We start from the raw sequence: 18,105 nt of genomic DNA, 5'->3' as shown, positions 1-18,105 counted from the left end.
GTTTCCAACCCCCAGCCCTATTTTTGGGGCAGTTTCCTGCAATTTGGGTTTCTCCTTTCATATTTGGGCCATTTTCTCCCCGTTTTGGAGCATTTCTCCCCATTTTGGGGCAGTTTCCCCCCTATTTTGCGCTCCTTTTCCCTATTTCAGGGGCATTCCTCCCAATCTCATTCCCTCCTCCCATTTTGGGTCATTTTAACCACATTTAATGAGTTCCCCCCATATTTTGGGGCTAATTCCCATCACTTTGGGCCCATTTCCCCCCGGTTTGGACACAAACACCACACGAGCATCTCCACGCTGCTTTTATTCAGCTCCTCAGTGCTTCCTGCTGGCGGCCGCCACCTGCGGGGACACCCCAAAACCGGTCAAACCCCCCCCCAAAACCACCTCAAACCACCCCAAAATGGTTAAAACGCCCTAAACCCCCCCAAAAACGCACCTGCCCCGCGATGCGGTCCAGGTCCCGCTGCCCCTGCGGAGTCAACTTGCGCCCCCTGCAGTCAATGAGAGGCACGACCGGATTCTATTGTGAGTGTGTGGGGTCCTATCCCAGTCTATCGCGATAGGGGGGGCTCTATCGCGATATGAGGGTCAAGAACGGTATATTTAAGTGGTTCTATCACAACTATGGGGGTTTATATCGCGACTATACGGGGTTATATCATGCACTATTTCAAGTGGGGTATATTCATACATATATACACATATACATGTCTATACAGAGTATATATAAGGGGTTGGGGGTCACACTGCACCCTATCATGGGGGAGCTCATATCACGACCTACTGTGATCAGAGAGGTCATACTGTGATTTGAAGGGGGGGGGTCATATCGCGATGGGGAAGTAATATCACAATAGATGGTCGTATTGTGATGGGAAGGGGGGGTCATAATTGCGATTGGGGGGACGTATCACTATTGGAGGAATCATATCACGATGGGGGGGTAATATTGCAATTGGGTGGGGGTCGTATTGTGGGTGAGAGATCGTATTGCAATAGGGGGGCTCATATCATGATGGGGGGTAATATCACAATCAGGGGGGCTCATATCACAATGGGAAGGGGGCTCATATCGTGATTGGGGAGGTCATATAATGACTAGAGAAATCATATCACGATGGGGGGGTCACAGCACAACTGGGGGTTTATATAGGGGGTTATATCATGATAGGGGGATCATATCACCAAAGGGGTGGGTCATATCACAATTAGGGGGAGTAACATCGTGATGGGGGGGGTGGGTGAGTGGGTCATATCACAATGGGGGGGTCATATCACTATAGAGGTAGGCCATATCACAGTAGGGGTGGATAATATCACGATGTAGGGGGTTTTATCACAATGGGGGAGTTGTATCACGACAGGAGTAGCTAGTATCACAATTGGGTGGGGGGGCATATCACAATAGGGTGGGTCATATCACAACGGGGGGGGGGATCATATCACAGTAGGGTTGGATCATACCACAACAGGGGTAGGTCGTGACACAATAGGGGTAGCACATACCACAATAGCAATGGGTTATATCACAACAGGGGTGGGTAATATCACGCCATACGGGGTTTTATGACAATGGGGGACTTGTTTCACGATAGGGATGGGTAATATCACGGGTGGGGGGGGTCATATCATAATAGGGTGGTTCGTATCACAATGGGGTTGGGTCATACCACAAGAGTGGGTCGTATCACAATAGGAGTGGGACATATCACGATAGCAGTGGGCCGTATCGTGATAGGAGTGGGCCACACCGCGATAGGGATGGGTCACATCGCGATAAAAGATGGGCTACATTGCGATATAGATAGGCCAAATCGCGATAAAGATGGGTCACATCGCGATAGGGATGGGTCATATCGCGATAGGAGCGGCTCACATCGTGATGGGGATGGGTCATATCACGATAGGAGCAGCTCACATCGCGATAGGGATGGGTCATATCGCGATAGGGATGGGTCATATCGCGATGGGGGGGGTTCCTTACCCGTCCTGGTCCTTCTCAACCATCTTGAGGGCCTCCAGCGCCTGCAGGACCCGGCGGGCGACGGCGCCGGAGCCGCGGCTGAAGTGGCTGGGCCGGACCCCGCGGCGCTGCCGCCCCCCGTACACCTTGGTGAGGGAGCCGGCGCCCGCGCCCCCCCGCAGGTACAGGTGCCGCGCGGTGGAGGCTGCAGGGGAGACACTGGGGTCAGATCCGCCCCGGTCTGGGGCACTTTGGGGGTGGGTGTGGGGCAGCTTAGGGGCAGTTTGGGGGGGTTGGGCGGATGTGGGGCAATTTAGGGTGGGTTTGGGGCAGCTTGGGCTGGTGTGGGGCAGTTTGGGTGGGTTTGGGGCGGGTTTGGAGCACTTTGGGGAGGGCTTGGGGCACTTTGGGAGGGTTTGGGTGGATGTAGAGCAGTTTAGGGTGGGTTTGGGGCAGTCTGGGGCGGATTTGGGGCAATTTGGGAGGGTCTGGGATGAGTTTGGGGCAGGTTTGGGTGGATGTGGGGCACTTTGGGGAGGGCTTGGGGCACTTTGGAAGGGTTTGGGGCACTTTGGGGAGGCTTGGGTGGATGTGGGGCAATTTAGGGTGGGTTTGGGGCAGTCTGGGCTGTGTTTGGGGCAGGTTGGGGCAGGTTTGGAGCACTCTGGGGAGGGCTTGGGGCAGTTTGGCACGGGGTTGGGGCAGTCTGGGGGGTTTGGGTGGATGTGGGGCAATTTAGGGTGGATTTGGGTCAGTTTGGGTGGGTTTGGGGCAGCTTGGGCTGGTGTGGGGCAGTTTGGGTGGGTTTGGAGCACTTTGGGGAGGGCTTGGGTCAGTTTGGGTGAGTTTGGGGCAGTTTGGGGTGGGTTTGGGGCAGTCTGGGGCGGATTTGGGGCAGTTTGGGATGGGTTTGGGCAGGTGTGGGGCAATTTAGAGTGGGTTTGGGTGGGTGTGGGCAGATGTGGGGCAGTTCAGGGTGGGTTTGGGGCAGTTTGGGTGGGGTTTGGGCAGATGTGGGGCAGTTTGGGTGGGGTTTGGGCAGATGTGGGGCAGTTTAGGGTGGGTTTGCATCACTTTAGGGTGGTTTTGGGTAAGTCTGGGGTGATTTGGAACTGTTTTGGATCGATTTTGGGTGGTTTAGAGGCTCTTTTGGGGCCGTTTTGGGACAGGTTTGGCTGAGTTTAGGCTGTTTTGGAGCCATTTTTGATCGATTTTGAGTGGTTGAGACGCAATTCTGGTGAAATTTTTGGGTGGTTTAGAACAAATTTTGGGGTATTTTGGGGCCAATTTTTGGGTGGTTTAGACCCAATTGTGGGGTATTTTGGGGCAATTTTGGCTATTTTGGGGGGGGTTAGTACAAATTTTGAGTAATTTTGGTGCCATTTTTGGGTGGTTTAGAACCAATTTTAGGGTATTTTGGGGCAATTTCAGCCTTTCTTGGATGGTTTAAAGCCAATTTCAGGGTATTTTCAGGCCATTTTTGGCAATTTTAGGGTGGTTTAGAGCCAATTTTGGGGTATTTTTGGCCATTTTTTTGGTGCTTTAGATTCAATTTTGGGGTATTCTGAGGCCGTTTTCAACAATTTTACAGTGGCTTAGACCCAACTTTGGGGTCTTTTAGCCATTTTTGTGTGGTTTAGAGCCAACTTTGGAGTATTCAGGGGCCATTTTTGGGTGGTTTACAGCCAATTTTGGGGTGCTGTGAGGCCACTTTTGGCCATTTAAGGCGGTTTAGACTTAATTTGGGGATATTTTGGGACTTTTTTGGTGTTTGAGATACAATTTTGGGGTATTTTGGGGTGGTTTGCAGTTTTGGTGGGCTTACACCCAATTTTGGGGCATTTGGGGGCAATTCTGGCTATTTTTGTTTGCTTTAGAGCAAATCTTGGGGCAATTTTGGGGTGGTTTAGAGCCAATATTGGGTATTTTGGGGCAGGTTTTGGCCGGTTTATGGTGGTTTCGACCCAATTTTGGGGTATTTTGGTGCAGTAATCCCCCATTGCCCCGTACCGGCACGCGTGTAGAACCAGTTCTCATCGTAGGGCGCCAGCTCCTTGTGCTTCGCCAGCTTCACCGTGTCCGCCCAGTCCGGGACCTTCAGCTTCCCCGACCTGCACCGGCAGCATCAGAGCATCCGGAACCCCCCCATAGGCCCCAATGGGAACCCCGGACCCCCCCTTCTCCCCTCATTGCAGCCCCGCTCCCTGTCCCCCCTCCAGGCCTCACTTCTTCAGGAAGGCGGCGAGAGCGCGCACGAACTCCTGCTGGTTCACGTCCTTCACCGTCACCCCGGGCATCTGCGGGCACGGAGCGACCCCTCAGTAACCGGTAACCCCGGTCCGGTGCCCCCCATCCCGGCCCCGGTTCCCTCCCAGGCCCCGACCTCGCTTCAGCGGCGGCGGCACCAGAAAAGGCCGCAATGCGGGGCCGACCGGGGGAAGCAGCAGGGCCGGAAGTCTCGCGAGACGCGTCCCGCCAATCAGCGAAGGCGAGAGTACGTGTAGGCCAATAGGGGAGGAGAAGGGGCGGGGCGAAGCGAGAGCTGACGCCCGCCAGCACAGCCGCTCCCCACCTCCCCGATATAAACCCACTGCTGATTGGCTGCCCGTCGAGCGGTAGTTAAAAGGCGCGTCCTGATTGGCAGTCGGGACTCATAGGCTCGTTTTGGGGTGAATTCGGTGCTTTTTGGTGCTCCATAAGCCGCCGGCGCCCTCTCCCCCCGCCCCCCCCCGAATAATGAGCGCGGGACCGTGTGCAAACCCGTGTACCAAAGCCGTACCCGGATTGGCTCAAGCGGCGCTCCGCCACGCTCCCATTGGCTGAGAAACCGTAACGCCACGCCCCCTCCCCCACCAACCAATAGCAACGCCCCAACCCCCCCCACGTGATCGGCGACAGAGACGGAGGCGGCGCCGGGTCTGCAAAGATTTACCGGTTATTAAAGAGCGCGGTCACGTGACACCCCCCCCCACCGCGGTTTCCATGGCGACCCCCCCGCGGCTTCCATAGCGATAAAAGTAGGGGGCGTGGCCTCGGAATGCTCAGCGGGCCCCGCCCCCTGCGGCGGGCGAAGGGGGCGTGGCTTCGTGGGGGTTGTGTGCGGGTTCGGCAGCGCTGGGGGCGGGGCCTGGCGCGTCGGGGGCCGTGGATTGGTCGGGAGGCGTGGCCTGGTCCGGGGGCGGGGCCTGCTCGGGGGGCGTGGCCGCCTGCATGATCTTCTGGCGCACCTCGCGGATCTTGAGCTGGAGGCAGACCTTGGACGGGAAAATGTCCGAGAAACGGGACTGGAAGGCGGCGGTGGCCTGGGCTGGGGGGGAGAGAGAGAGATGGGAATGGGGATGGGAATGGAGAGAGAGGGAATGGGAATGGGGAATGGGGAATAGGGAGATGGGAATGGGGAGAGAGGGAATGGGAGATGGGGAATGGGGAGAGAGGGAATGGGGGATAGGGAGATGGGAATGGGGAGAGAGGGAATGGGAGATGGGGAATGGGGAGAGAGGGAATGGGAATGGGGAATAGGGAGAGAGGGAATGGGAGATAGGGAGGGAATGGGGAGAGAGGGAGAGGGAATGGGAGATGGGGAATGGGAGGCAGGGAATGGGGATAGGAGACAGGAAATGGGAGATAGGGAATGGGGATAGGGAGATGGGGAGAGGGAATAGGGAATGGGGAGAGAGGGAATGGGAATGATGGGGAATGGGAGACAGGGAATGGGGATAGGGAGATAGGGATAGGGAAAGGGGAGAGAGGGAATGGGAGATAGGGAATGGGAGATGGGGAATGGGAGATGGGGAATGGGAGATGGGGAATGGGAGATGGGGAATGGGGATAGGAGACAGGAAATGGGAGACAGGGAATGGGGATAGGGAGATGGGAATGGGGAGAGAGGGAATGGGGAATGGGAGAGGGAATGGGGGATAGGGAATGGGGAGAGAGGGAATGGGAATGGGGAGAGTGGGCTGCTTTAGGCCCATTCTGGTCTTGTTTAGGCCCATTTAGGGCTATTCTAGGCCCATTTTGGGCTGTTCTAGGCCCATTTTGCGCTGTTTTGGCCCCATTTGGGGCACTTTTAGACCCATTATGGCCTGTTGTAGGCCCAGTTTGGGCTGGTTCAGGCCCATTTTGGGCTGTTCTAGGCCATTTTGGGCTGTTGTGGGCCCATTTTACACTGTTTTGGGCTCTTTTTTGGCCCATTTTGGTCTGTTTTAGGCCCATTTGGGGCTGGTTTAGACCATTTTGGGCTGTTCTATGCCCATTTTGGGCTATTCTATGCCCATTTTGGGCTGTTTTGGGCCCATTTTGGGCTGTCTTAGGCCCATTTTGGGCTGTTCCAGGCACATTTTGGTCTGTTTTAGACCATTTTGGGCTGTTCTAGGCCCTTTTGGAGCTGGTTTGGGCCCATTTTGGGTTGTTCTAGGACTATTTTCAGTTGCTTTAGACCATTTTGGACTGGTTTGGGCCTGTTTTAGGCCCATTCTGGGGTGGTTTGGGCACATTTTGGTCTGTTTCAGGCCATTTTGGGCTGGTCTAGACCATTTTGGGCTGTTCTAGGCCCATTTTGGGATGGTTTGGGCCCATTTTGGGCGGTTCTAGGCCATTTTGGGCTGTTCTAGGCCATTTTGGGCTGTTCTAGGCCCATTTTGGGGTGGTCTAGGCCATTTTGGGCTGTTTTAGACCCATTTTGGGCTGTTTTACACCCATTTTGGGCTGCTTTAGGTCCATTTTGGGCTGGTTTGAGCCCATTTTAGGTTGTTCTAGGACCATTTTGGGCTGGTTTAGACCATTTGGGGCTGGTGTGGGCCCATTTTGGGCTGGTTTAGACAATTTTGGACTGGTTTAGGCCCGTTTTGGGCCATTTAAGGCTCATTCTGGGGTGGTTTGGGCACACTTTGGTCTGTTTTATGCCATTGTGGGCTGGTTCAGACCATTTTGGGCTGTTCTAGACCCATATTGGGCTATTCTGGGCCCATTTTGAGCTGGTTTAGGCCAATTTTGGTCTGTTCTAGGCCCATTTTGGGCTATTCTAGGCCCATTTTGGGGTGGTCTAGGCCATTTTGGGCTGTTTTAGACCCATTTTGGGCTGCTTTAGGTACATTTTGGGCTGGTTTGGGCCCATTTTGGGTTCTTCTAGGACCATTTTGGGCTGTTTTGGGCCCATTTTGGGATGGTTTGGACCCAGTTTGGGCTGGTTTGGGCCCGTTTTGAGCCGTTTAAGGCCCATTCTGGGGTCGTCTGGGCACATTTTGATCTGTTTTAGGCCATTTTGGGCTGGTATAGGCCCATTTTGGGCTGTTCTAGGCCATTTTGGGCTGTTCTAGGCCATTTTGGGCTGGTTTAGGCGCATTTTGGGCTGGTTGGGGCCCATTTTTAGCTGGGTTAGGCCCATTTTGGCCTCTTCTAGGCCCATTTTGGGCTATTCTAGGCCAATTTTGGGCTGGTCCAGGCCATTTTGGGCTGTTTTGGGCCCGTTTTGGGCCGTTCTAGGCTCATTTTAGGCTTTTCTAGGCAATTTGCCGCTGCTTTGGGCCCATTTGGGGCTGGATTAGGCTGAGTTTGGGTGTTCTAGGCCCATTTTGGGCTGGTTTGGGTGCATTTTGGTCTATTCTATGCCATTTTGGGCTGTTCTAAGCCGATTTTGGGCTGGTTTAGGCCCATTTTGGGCTGCTTTAGGCCCATTTTGTGCTGTTCTACGCCCATTTTTGGCTGGTTTAGACCATTTTTGGCTGTTTTGGGCCCATTTTGGCCTGCTTTGGTCCTGTTTTGGGCTGTTTAAGGCCCATACTGGGGTGGTTTGGGCACATTTTGGTCTGGTTTAGGCCATTTTGGTCTGTTCTAGGCCCATTTTGGGCTATTCTAGGCCCATTTTGGGCTGGTCTAGTCCATTTTGGGCGGTTTTAAACCCATTTTGGGTTGCCTTAGTCCCATTTTGAGCTGGTTTAGGCCCATTTAGGGCCATTTTAGGCCTATTTTGGGCTGCTTTTAGGCCCATTTTGGGCTGTTCTAGGCACATTTTGGGCTGTTTTAGACTATTTTGGGCTATTCTAGGCCCATTTTGGGCTGGTCTAGGCCATTTTAGGCTGTTCTAGGCCCATTTTGGTCTGGTTTAGGGCCATTTTGTTCTGTTTTAAACCCATTTTGGTCTGTTTTAGGCCCATTTTGGGCTGGTTTGGGCCCATTTTGTGCTGTTCTAGGCCCATTTTGGGCTGGTTTACACCCATTTTGGTCTGATTTACACCCATTTTGGTCTGTTTTAGGCCCATTTTGGTGTGTTTTAGACCATTTTGGGCTGTTTTGGGCCCATTTTAGTCTGTTTTAGGCCCATTTTGGTCTGTTTCAGACCCATTTTGTTCTGTTTTAGGCCCATTTTGGGCTGGTTTGGGCCCATTTTGTTCTGTTCTAGGCCCATTTTGGTCTGTTTTAGACCCATTTTGGTTTGTTCTAGGCCCATTTTGGGCTGGTTTACACCCATTTTGGTCTGATTTACACCCATTTTAGTCTGTTTTAGGCCCATTTTGGTGTGTTTTAGACCCATTTTGGTGTGTTTTAGACCCATTTTGTTCTGTTTTAGGCCCATTTTGGGCTGGTTTGGGCCCATTTTGTTCTGTTCTAGGCCCATTTTGGTCTGTTTTAGACCCATTTTGGTTTGTTCTAGGCCCATTTTGGGCTGGTTTACACCCATTTCGGTCTGATTTACACCCATTTTAGTCTGTTTTAGGCCCATTTTGGTGTGTTTTAGACCCATTTTGGTGTGTTTTAGACCCATTTTGGTCTGTTTTAGGCCCATTTTGATCTGTTTTAGACCCATTTTGGTCTGTTTTAGGCCCATTTTGATCTGTTTTAGACCCATTTTGGTCTGTTTTAGGCCCATTTTGGTCTGTTTCAGACCCATTTTGGTGTGTTTTAGACCCATTTTGGTCTGTTTTAGGCCCATTTTGATTTGTTTTAGACCATTTTGGTCTGTTTTAGGCCCATTTTGGTCTGTTTTAGACCCATTTTGGTGTGTTTTAGACCCATTTTGGTCTGTTTTAGGCCCATTTTGATCTGTTTTAGACCATTTTGGTCTGTTTTAGGCCCATTTTGGTCTGTTTTAGACCCATTTTGGTGTGTTTTAGACCCATTTTGGTCTGTTTTAGGCCCATTTTGATCTGTTTTAGACCATTTTGGTCTGTTTTAGGCCCATTTTGGTCTGTTTTAGACCCATTTTGGTGTGTTTTAGACCCATTCTGGTCTGTTTCAGACCCATTTTGTGCTGTTTTAGACCCATTTTGTGCTGTTTTAGACCCATTTTGTGCTGTTTCAGACCCATTTTGTGCTGTTTTAAACCCATTTTGTGCTGTTTTCGGCCCATTTTGGGCCGGTTTGTGCCCGTTCTGGTGCCGTTACCGGATGGGAAGAAGCCGTGCTCCTGGAAGAGCTGCATCACGAGCGCCCGGCGCTGGTCCAGGGTGCGGCGCAGGGATGAGAACGGGACCTTCTCGTACTCCAGCTCCCCCAGCACATCCTCGCCCTCCCCGCCTATGGCAATGGGGTACGGGGGGGGTCAGAGCCCCCAGCCCCACAGAAAGGGGGTGCCCCCCACATCTGACCCCAACCCCCCCATTGAAAGCACCCCCAGCCCCATCTCACCCCCCCCATCCCATTCTTAGGGATCCCTCCTATTATTAAGGTGACCCCCCCCATTGAGACCCCCAACTGCCCATCCCCCCACTGCTGCTTCCTATTACGGCCCCCATAGGGACCCCCAACTCCCCCCCCCATAGGAAACACCTTTCCGTATGGAACCTCCCATAGGGACCCCCAATTCCTTCCCCCCCATCTTAAGGACCCCTCTATTATCAGGGTCCCAGCCCCCCCCCATAAACCCCATAGGGACCCCCAACCCACCCCCTCCATAGGGAACCTCCCATAGGGACCCCCACACCCCCCTTCCATAGGGACCCTCCCATAGGGACCCCCAAACCCCCCTTCCATAGGGACCCTCCCATAGGGACCCCCAAACCCCCCTTCCATAGGGAACCTCCCATAGGGACCCCCAAACCCCCCTTCCATAGGGACCCCCAAAACCCTTTCCATAGGGAACCTCCCATAGGGACCCCCCCATAGGGACCTCCCATAGGCCCCCAAACCCCCTTCCATAGGGAACCTCCCATAGGGACCCCCAAAGCCCCCTTCCATAGGGACCCTCCATAGGGACCCCCAAACCCCCTTCCATAGGGACCCTCCCATAGGGACCCCCAGAGCCCCCTCCATAGGGACCCTCCCATAGGGACCCCCAAACCCCCCTTCCATAGGGAACCTCCCATAGGGACCCCCACACCCCCCCATAGGGACCCTCCCATAGGGACCCCCAAACCCCCTCCATAGGGAACCCCCACCCCAGGGTAGGGACCCCCCAAACCCCCCATAGGGACCTCCATAGGGACCCCCAAACCCCCCTTCCATAGGGAACCTCCCATAGGGACCTCCAAACCCCCCCCATAGGGACCCTCCCATAGGGACCCCCAAACCCCCTTCCATAGGGAACCTCCCATAGGGACCCCCAAACCCCCCTTCCATAGGGAACCTCCCATAGGGACCCCCAAACCCCCTTCCATAGGGACCCTCCATAGGGACCCCCAAACCCCCCATAGGGACCTCCCATAGCCCCAACCCCCCATAGGGAACCCCCCATAGGGACCCCCCATAGGGACCCCCCATAGGGACCCCCATAGGGAACCCCCCATAGGGAACCCCCATAGGGACCCCCCCATAGGGACCCCCCATAGGGACCCCCCATAGGGACCCCCAAACCTCCCTTCCATAGGGACCCTCCCATAGGGACCCCCAAACCCCCCCATAGGGAACCTCCCATAGGGCCCCCCAACCCCCCCATAGGGACCCCATAGGACCCCCCATAGGGACCCTCCCATAGGGACCCCCAAACCTCCCTTCCATAGGGAACCTCCCATAGGGACCCCCCTGAACCCCCTTCCATAGGGAACCTCCCATAGGGACCCCCAAACCCCCCTTCCATAGGGACCGTCCCATAGGGACCCCCAAAACCCCCTCCCATAGGGAGCCCCAAAGCCCCCTTCCATAGGGAACATCCCAAAGGGACCCCCAAACCACCCTTCCATAGGGAACCTCCCATAGGGAACCTCCCAAACCCCCCCCCCATCTTAAGGACCCCCCTATTATCATCCCCCCATAACCCCATGACCCCAACTCCCCCCCCCATAAGGACCCCCCTATTATCAAGGTCCCAGCCCCCCCATAAGGACCCCTCTTCCCCCCCACCTTAGGGACCCCCCACCCCCATCCCACCCCCCCATTACCCTGATACCCCCCAAAAGGGGGAATCCCCCCTTTTTCCCCCCCATATCCCAGCCCCACAGCCCCAGCTCTGCCCCACACCTCAAGGGGGGATCTTGGGGACCCCCCTGTATTAAGGGGTGTTTTGGGGTGTCCCCCCACTGACCGGGCCTGTCGAAGGTGAAGATGTCGCCCTCGCACTTGGCGCTTTTGGGGGTGTTGGGTTCGGAGCCGCAGCTCGAGCGGCGCCGGAGCCTGCGCTTGGGAGAGGCCGGGTCCTCGGCAGAGGAGTCCAGGTCTGGAATGGGAACGGGGTGGGAATGGGATGGGAACGGGATGGGAATGGGATGGGAATGGGATGGGATTAGGAGCAAGGAATCAAAATGGATGGAGATAGGATGGGAATGGGATGGGGATGGGATGGGGTGGCAGTGGGATGGGAATAGGATGGGAATGGGATAGGATGTAGGAACGGGAATGAGAATAGGAAGGGGATGGGAAATGGGATAAGGGAATGGGATCAGGAAATGAGATAGGGGATGGGATGGGAATGGGAAGGGGATCGGGAATGGGAATGGGATGGGAATGCGATGGGGATGGGATGGGAATGGGATGGGATGGGATGGGAATGGGATCCGGCCAGATGGGGGATCGGGAGTGGGGATCGGGATGGGGATCGATCGGATGGGGAATGGGATGGGATGATGGAATGGGATGGGAATGGGAATGGGATGGGGATGGGATGCGGGATGGGGATCAGGGGATGGGGATGGGATGGGAATGGGATAGGGGATGGGACGGGGATGGGATGGGATGGGAATGGGATGGGATCCGGATGGGGATCGGGATGGGGATGGGGATGGGATAGGAATGGGATGGGAATGGGATGGGAATGGGATGGGAATGGGGATGGGATGGGAATCAAATGGGAATGGGGTAGGGATACGGATAGGATGGGATGCAGAATGGGATGGGATGGGAATGGGAATGGAAATGAGATGGAGATGGGATGGGAATGGGATGGGGATGGGATGGGGAATGTGGATGGGATGAGGTAGGAATGGAAACGATGGGGAAATGGGGATGGGAATGGGATGGGAATGGGATGGGAATAGGGGTGGGGATGGGATGGGGATGGGATGGGAATGGGGTGGGGATGGGATGGGAATGGGGTGGGAATGGGGATGGGATGGGAATGGGATGGGGATGGGATGGGGAATGGGGTGGGAATGGGATGGGAATGGGATGGGGATGGGATGGGAATGGGGGGATGGGATGGGGATGGGATGGGGATGGGATAGGAATGGGATGGGAATGGGATGGAAATGAAATGGAATCAGATGGATGGGAATAGGATGGTGATGGGATGGGATGGGTATGGGATAAGAATGGGGATGGGATGGGGATGGGGATGGGATGGGGATGGGGAAATGGGATGGGAGATGGGATGGGGATGGGATGGGGATGGGATGGGAATGGGATGGGGATGAAAGGATGGATGGGATGGGGATGGGAATGGAATGGGATGGGAATGGGGATGGGAATGGGATGGGGATGGGAATGGGATGGGGATGGGAATGGGATGGGGATGGGGATGGGATGGGAATGGGATGGGGATGGGAATGGGATGGGGATGGGATGGGGATGGGATGGGATGGGATGGGAATGGAATAAGGAAATGGGAATCAAATGGATTCAGATGGATGGGGATGGGACTGGGAATCGGATGGGGATGGGAATGGGGATGGGATCAAATTAAGGAAATGGGAATGGATAGGGGATGGGACTGGGAATGGGATAGGGAAGTGGAATGGGATAGGGGATGGGATGGGGATGGGATGGGATAGGGGATGGGAATGGGATGGGGATGGGAATGGGAATGGGGATAGGGGATCAGATGGAATGGGATGGGGGATGGAAATGGATGGGGAATGGGATGGGGATGGGAATGGGGATGGGATGGGAATGGGATGGGAATGGGGATGGGGGATGGGATGGGGATCAGAATGGATGGGGAATCAAATGGAATGGGATTGGGATGGGATAGGAAAGGAAGGAGAATCAAATAGATTGGGATGGGGATAGAGGATGGAATGGGGATCTGAATATGGAATCAGATCAGATAGATAGAAACAGGTGGAGCAATCCAAATGGGAAAGGATGAATGAAATCAGGAATGGGATGAGATGCAATAGGAAATGAAAACTACCCACTGACCTCATGTGACCCCTTCCCATTCATGCCCCTCCCCCACTGACCCCATGTGACCTCTTCCCATTCAGACCCCTCCTCCACTGACCCCATGTGACCTGTTCCCATTCATGCCCCTCCCCCCCGACCCCGTTTAACCCCTTCCAATTCATGCCCCTCCCCCCATTCACACCCCTCCCCCAACAGAACCCCTCCCCCACTGACCCCATGTGACCCCTTCCCATTCGGACCCCTCCCCATTGACCCCATGACCCTCCATTCAACCCCTCCCCACTGACCCCATGTCACCCCTTCCCCCATTCATGGCTTCCCCCATTCAGCCAGGCTTCACCCTACAGAACCCCTCCCCCACTTACCCCATGTGACCCCTTTCCATTCATACCCCTCCCCCACTGACCCCATGTGACCCCATCCCATTCATACTCCTTCCCCCCATTCAAAGCTCACTCCCACTGACCCTGTGTGACCCCTTCACATTCATGCCCCTCCCCCCATTCAAACCCCTCCCCCACTGACCCCATGTGACCCCTTCCCATTCATGCCCCTCCCCCCAATCCAAACCCTCCCCCTATGGAACCCCTCCCCCCCCGACCCCTCCCCCCCCATTGCCCCTCCCCCCGCTGACCCGTGCTGTTCTTGCGCTTCTTGCGGTAACTGCCCAGGATGGCGCGGGGGGAGGTGGCGAGGGCCTGCAGGGTGGGGGAGGGGAGCACCTCCTCGGGCCGGAACTCGGGGAGCTCCGCAAAGCGCTCCTCGAAATCCACCTCCGAGAGCACCCTGGGGGGGAGGGCGTGAGGGGGGAGAGGGGGGAGAATGGAGGGTATGGGAGTAAATGGAGGGGGAGGGAAGGGAGTAAGTGGAGGGGGAGGGCAGTGGGGGTAAATAGGAGGGGGGAGGGGCAATGTAAATTCAAGGGCGATCAAGGAGACAAATGGGAGGAGGCAATGGGGTAAATGGAGGGGGAGAGCAATGGGGATTAATAGAAGGGAAAGGAGAAAGAGGAGTAAAAAGAGAGAGAAGGGCAATGTGGGGATAAATAGGAAGGGGGAAAGGGAAAAGGAGTTATGGGGGGATAAATGGAGGGGAGCGGAAAGTTATCGTAAATGGAAGGGGAAGAGCAATGGGGGCAAGTGGAGGGGGAAAGGCAATCAGGGGGTGCGAGTGGGAGAAGGGGAGAAGGAAAAGGGGGGTAAAAGAAAGAAAGCAATGGGGGGTAAATGCGAAGGGGAAGGGGAGAGAGGGCTATCGAGGGGGATAAATGGGAGGGGGAACGGAGAGGGAGGTTATGCTACGTAGGGGAAGAGCAATGGGGGGCAAGTGGGGAGGAGGCAATAGGGGGGTAAATGGAGGGGGAAGGGAAAAGGGGGGTTATGTGGGGCAAATGGAGGGGGAGGGGAAAAGGGGGGTAAATGGAGGGGGAGGATCAAAGTTGGGGTTATGTGGGGCAGATGGAGGGGGAGGGGCAATGGGGGATGAGGGGGGAGGAGCAAAGGGTTGGGTAAAGGGGGAGCAATGGGGGGCAAATGGGGGTGTTATGGGGGATAAATGAAGGGTGAAGGACAATGGGGGGTTATGTGGGGTAAATGGGGGAGGGGCAATGGGGGAATGAGGGGGAGGAGGAACAATGGGGGGTTATGTGGGTCCATGGAGGGGGAGGGGCAATGGGGAGAGAGGAGTCATGAAGGGGGAGGTAGTCCCAAACCCCTCAGAACCATGGACACCCACCTGACCCCCTCCCCCATCCCATACCCCTCCCCCCACTCATCCCCAACCCCAGCCCCTTCCCCCCCATAGAGCCCCCACCCAAAGCCCCTCCCCCACCCCAACACCCCCTCCCCCCTTGCCCCTCCCCCCACTGCACTGTGTCGACGGAATCGAAGGTTTTCTGAGCCGCACTCTGCACTTCTTCCCCGCCCCTCCCCCATCCTTGCGCTCCTCAGCGGGGGGGGGCCCGGCGGGGGGGGAGGAGGGGCGGAGCCTCGGGGGGGCCCCTCCGGGTGTGGGGGGGAGGAAGAGGAGGAGGAGGAGGGGCCAGGAGCGGTGTGGGGGGGCTCCGGGCGGCTCTCGGGGGGCGGCGCGCGCCACTTGGTACCCTATGGGGGAGGGGGGAATAAAGGGGGTTCATTAATTAATGAGGTTAATTAATTAAAGCGTCGATGGATAAAGGGGGGAGGGGCACTCACCGTGTCCGCCGAGTGCAGGGGACGGACTCCTCACCGGGCTCCCTTTGGCTCCAGGCCTCGGTGGTGGGGGGGGAGGGGGGGTCGTTTGGGACGGGTGGGGGAGGGGCGGGGGGCTCCCATTCGGCCGTGGGGGGAGGGGGAGAGGAGGAGGAGGAAGAAGGAGGAGGGGGTGGTGGGGGAGGGGCAGGGTCAGGAGGGCCACGGGGGGGGTCCGGGGGGGGGCGTGGCCCCTCGTAGCAGCCAATGGGGATGGTGGCAATGGCGGCCTTGACCTTTTGGGGGGGCTTCGGGAGGGGGGGGCGGGGAGGGCGAGAAGGGGGGAAGCTCAAGGGGGCTGTAAAGAAGGGAGGGGGCATGCAAATGAGGGGGCGGGGCGGGGCCTGGTCTCCAGGCCCCGCCCCCTCTTGCATACTTCATACAGCTCCATTATCCACACAAGCAGCTTGCCCATAGGACGTAGCCCCGCCCATTCCCCTTAACCACGCCCCCTTTCCATTGCCCCCCTTTACCTGCATTGCCCTGGCTGGGGGCGGGGCCTCCCTTAGGCAGAATGGGCGGGGCAACGGAAGGGGCGGTTCCCGCCACACTGTAGACCAATCCGGTGGCAGGGGCGGGGCCAGGGGCGGGCCCCGGGGCGGGGCCAGGGTAAATGGCGGCAAGGACCGGCCCGGCCGAGGCTGGAGGCAGCGTTGGGGGGGGCAGAGGGGACAGGCCTGGGGGGCATCAGCCTTGGCCCCATGGGACCCACATCTGCCCCACAGGACCCATATAGCCCCATATATAACCCCCATATATCACCTTAGGACCCCCATACCCCATATACACCCCCATAGCTCATCTTAAGACCCCCATACCCCCCCACACCCCACATTAAGGCCCCCCCCATCTCCTCATTCATCCCAGTCCCCATTAACATAGACTCACATCAACCCTCTCCATTAGATCCCCATAGATCCCCCATAACCCCTCATTAGATCGCCCCCATCAGATCCCCTGTAACCCCCATTGAGCTCCCACAGATTCCCATTAGCATAGATGCCCCCCCCATAGACATTATCTTCCCCATAGATCATTAGACCTCCCCATAACTCCCTCATTAGATCATAGCTCCCCTATCAACAGTCCATTGACCCTCCCCCATAGATCTCACTAACATAGATCATAGTTCATGGGATCCCCCATTAACCCCCTATAGATCCCCCCCATAGATCCCCCCATTAACCCCCTATATATCCTCCCCATAGACCCCATTAGACCCCCCCCACAGCTCCCGTAACCAACAAGACATAGATCCCCCCCCATTAACCCCCCATAGACCCCCCTATATCCCCCCCGTACCGGGCAGCAGGGGCTGGACGATCGCCGACCCCCCCGGCCCCAGCGCCGTGAACCCGAGCACCGGGGGCTGCACGAAGGTGGGGGCGGGGCCCTGCCCCGGGGGGGCGGGGCCTGGGCCCGGAGGGGCGGAGCCTGGACCCGGTGGGGGCCCGGCGGGGGGCGGGGCCGGGTGCACGTAGGCGATGCGGGCGGGGGAGGGGAGCAGCACCTTTGGGGGCTGCCCCCCCGGGCCCCCACCCCCACCCCCACTGCTGCCCCCCCCTCCCCCCACTGCTGCCGTGGGGCTGCCGGGGGGGGGCACCACGGGCACTGGGCTCAGCTGGATGATCTGGGGGGACAGAGTCAGAGAGAGAGTTATAGAGTTATGGGGTCATGGGCGGGGATCATGGTGTGGTGTCGAGGGTGTGTGGAGTCTGATGGGAGAGGTGTGGGAGGCCAATGAAGGGGTTATATGGGGGTATTATGGATGATTATATCGGGGTCGTATAGGAGGTATATGGGGTTATATGTCATCAAGGGGGTATATGGGGGTTATATAGAGAGGGATGATATGGGGGTATATGAGGAAGGGGTTATCTGCAGAAGTGGTGATATGGGGAGGGGTTATATTGGGGGTTATATAGGGGGTTTATGGGGGGTTCACGGGGAAGGGTTATATGGGGGGCCGTGGAGGGTCCTATGGGGGCTGTATGGGGGCAGTTATAGGGGGTCATATAGGAGGTATATGGGGTTATATGGGGGGTCATAGAGGGGGTATATGGGGGGGTTATATGGGGGGTCTATGGAGAGGAGTTATATGGGAACACGGGGAAGTTGTTGGGAAGAGGTACAGCTGTCGGGGACCTGTGGGAGGGTATAGGGATGGTTATATGGGGGGAGGTTATATGGGGAGGAGGCTACAAATGGGGTTATATGGGGGTTGTATATGGGGGTATGTATGGGAAGAGGGCTCTATGGGGAGTATATGGGGGATGTATAGGGAAAGGATTATATGGGGGGATGTGGGGGGAGTTACATGGGGGGAGGGTTATATGGGGGCATATATGGGGTGCATATGGGGGGTTCTATGGGGTGAAGGGGGTTTAAATGAGGTGGGGGCGGGGTGGGGTCAAT

The 18,105-nt window shown here is 56.5% G+C and overlaps 2 protein-coding genes across 2 annotated transcripts in view; both read right to left on the bottom strand.

The window, feature by feature from the left end:
- Positions 1 to 290: 290 nt before the first annotated feature.
- On the bottom strand, positions 291 to 4,283 carry RPS19 (ribosomal protein S19). The gene is made up of 5 exons (XM_061376806.1): positions 4,196 to 4,283; positions 3,980 to 4,080; positions 1,991 to 2,174; positions 443 to 497; positions 291 to 345 (listed from the first exon to the last, which is right to left on the bottom strand). Exons 1-5 carry the CDS (start codon positions 4,264 to 4,266, stop codon positions 319 to 321), a joined length of 438 nt encoding a protein of 145 aa, XP_061232790.1. The 5' UTR covers positions 4,267 to 4,283; the 3' UTR covers positions 291 to 318.
- A 712-nt stretch (positions 4,284 to 4,995) lies between these two features.
- Positions 4,996 to 18,105, bottom strand: part of CIC (capicua transcriptional repressor) — a gene marked incomplete at its 5' end in the record, with an annotated part of 38,608 nt that continues 25,498 nt past the window's right edge. Inside the window, 9 exons of the mRNA XM_061376805.1 lie at positions 4,996 to 5,276; positions 9,353 to 9,484; positions 11,427 to 11,558; positions 14,097 to 14,286; positions 15,368 to 15,564; positions 15,689 to 15,988; positions 16,164 to 16,367; positions 16,993 to 17,320; positions 17,823 to 17,835. Coding sequence (XP_061232789.1) covers positions 5,011 to 5,276; positions 9,353 to 9,484; positions 11,427 to 11,558; positions 14,097 to 14,286; positions 15,368 to 15,564; positions 15,689 to 15,988; positions 16,164 to 16,367; positions 16,993 to 17,320; positions 17,823 to 17,835 — 1,762 coding nt within the window. The remainder of the gene's footprint in view (positions 5,277 to 9,352; positions 9,485 to 11,426; positions 11,559 to 14,096; positions 14,287 to 15,367; positions 15,565 to 15,688; positions 15,989 to 16,163; positions 16,368 to 16,992; positions 17,321 to 17,822; positions 17,836 to 18,105) is intronic.

Source organism: Neopsephotus bourkii, unplaced genomic scaffold (assembly GCF_033783945.1).
Source record: "Neopsephotus bourkii isolate Nb327-2 ecotype Australia unplaced genomic scaffold, CSIRO-AGI_Nbou_v1 NB_1739, whole genome shotgun sequence".
Classification (NCBI taxonomy): domain Eukaryota; kingdom Metazoa; phylum Chordata; class Aves; order Psittaciformes; family Psittacidae; genus Neopsephotus; species Neopsephotus bourkii.
Note: the sequence above shows the minus strand (reverse complement) of the source record. Positions and strands in the feature narration are given on the sequence as shown.

Coding starts and splice junctions, on each gene's coding strand:
- RPS19 (XM_061376806.1), bottom strand. CDS start 4,266: ATGCCCGGGGTGACGGTGAAGGACGTGAACCAGCAGGAGTTCGTGCGC. Junction 2,175..3,979: donor CTGGTTCTACACGCGTGCCG/GTACGGGGCAAT, acceptor TCTCCCCTGCAG/CCTCCACCGCGCGGCACCTG. Junction 498..1,990: donor GTTGAGAAGGACCAGGACGG/GTAAGGAACCCC, acceptor CATTGACTGCAG/GGGGCGCAAGTTGACTCCGC.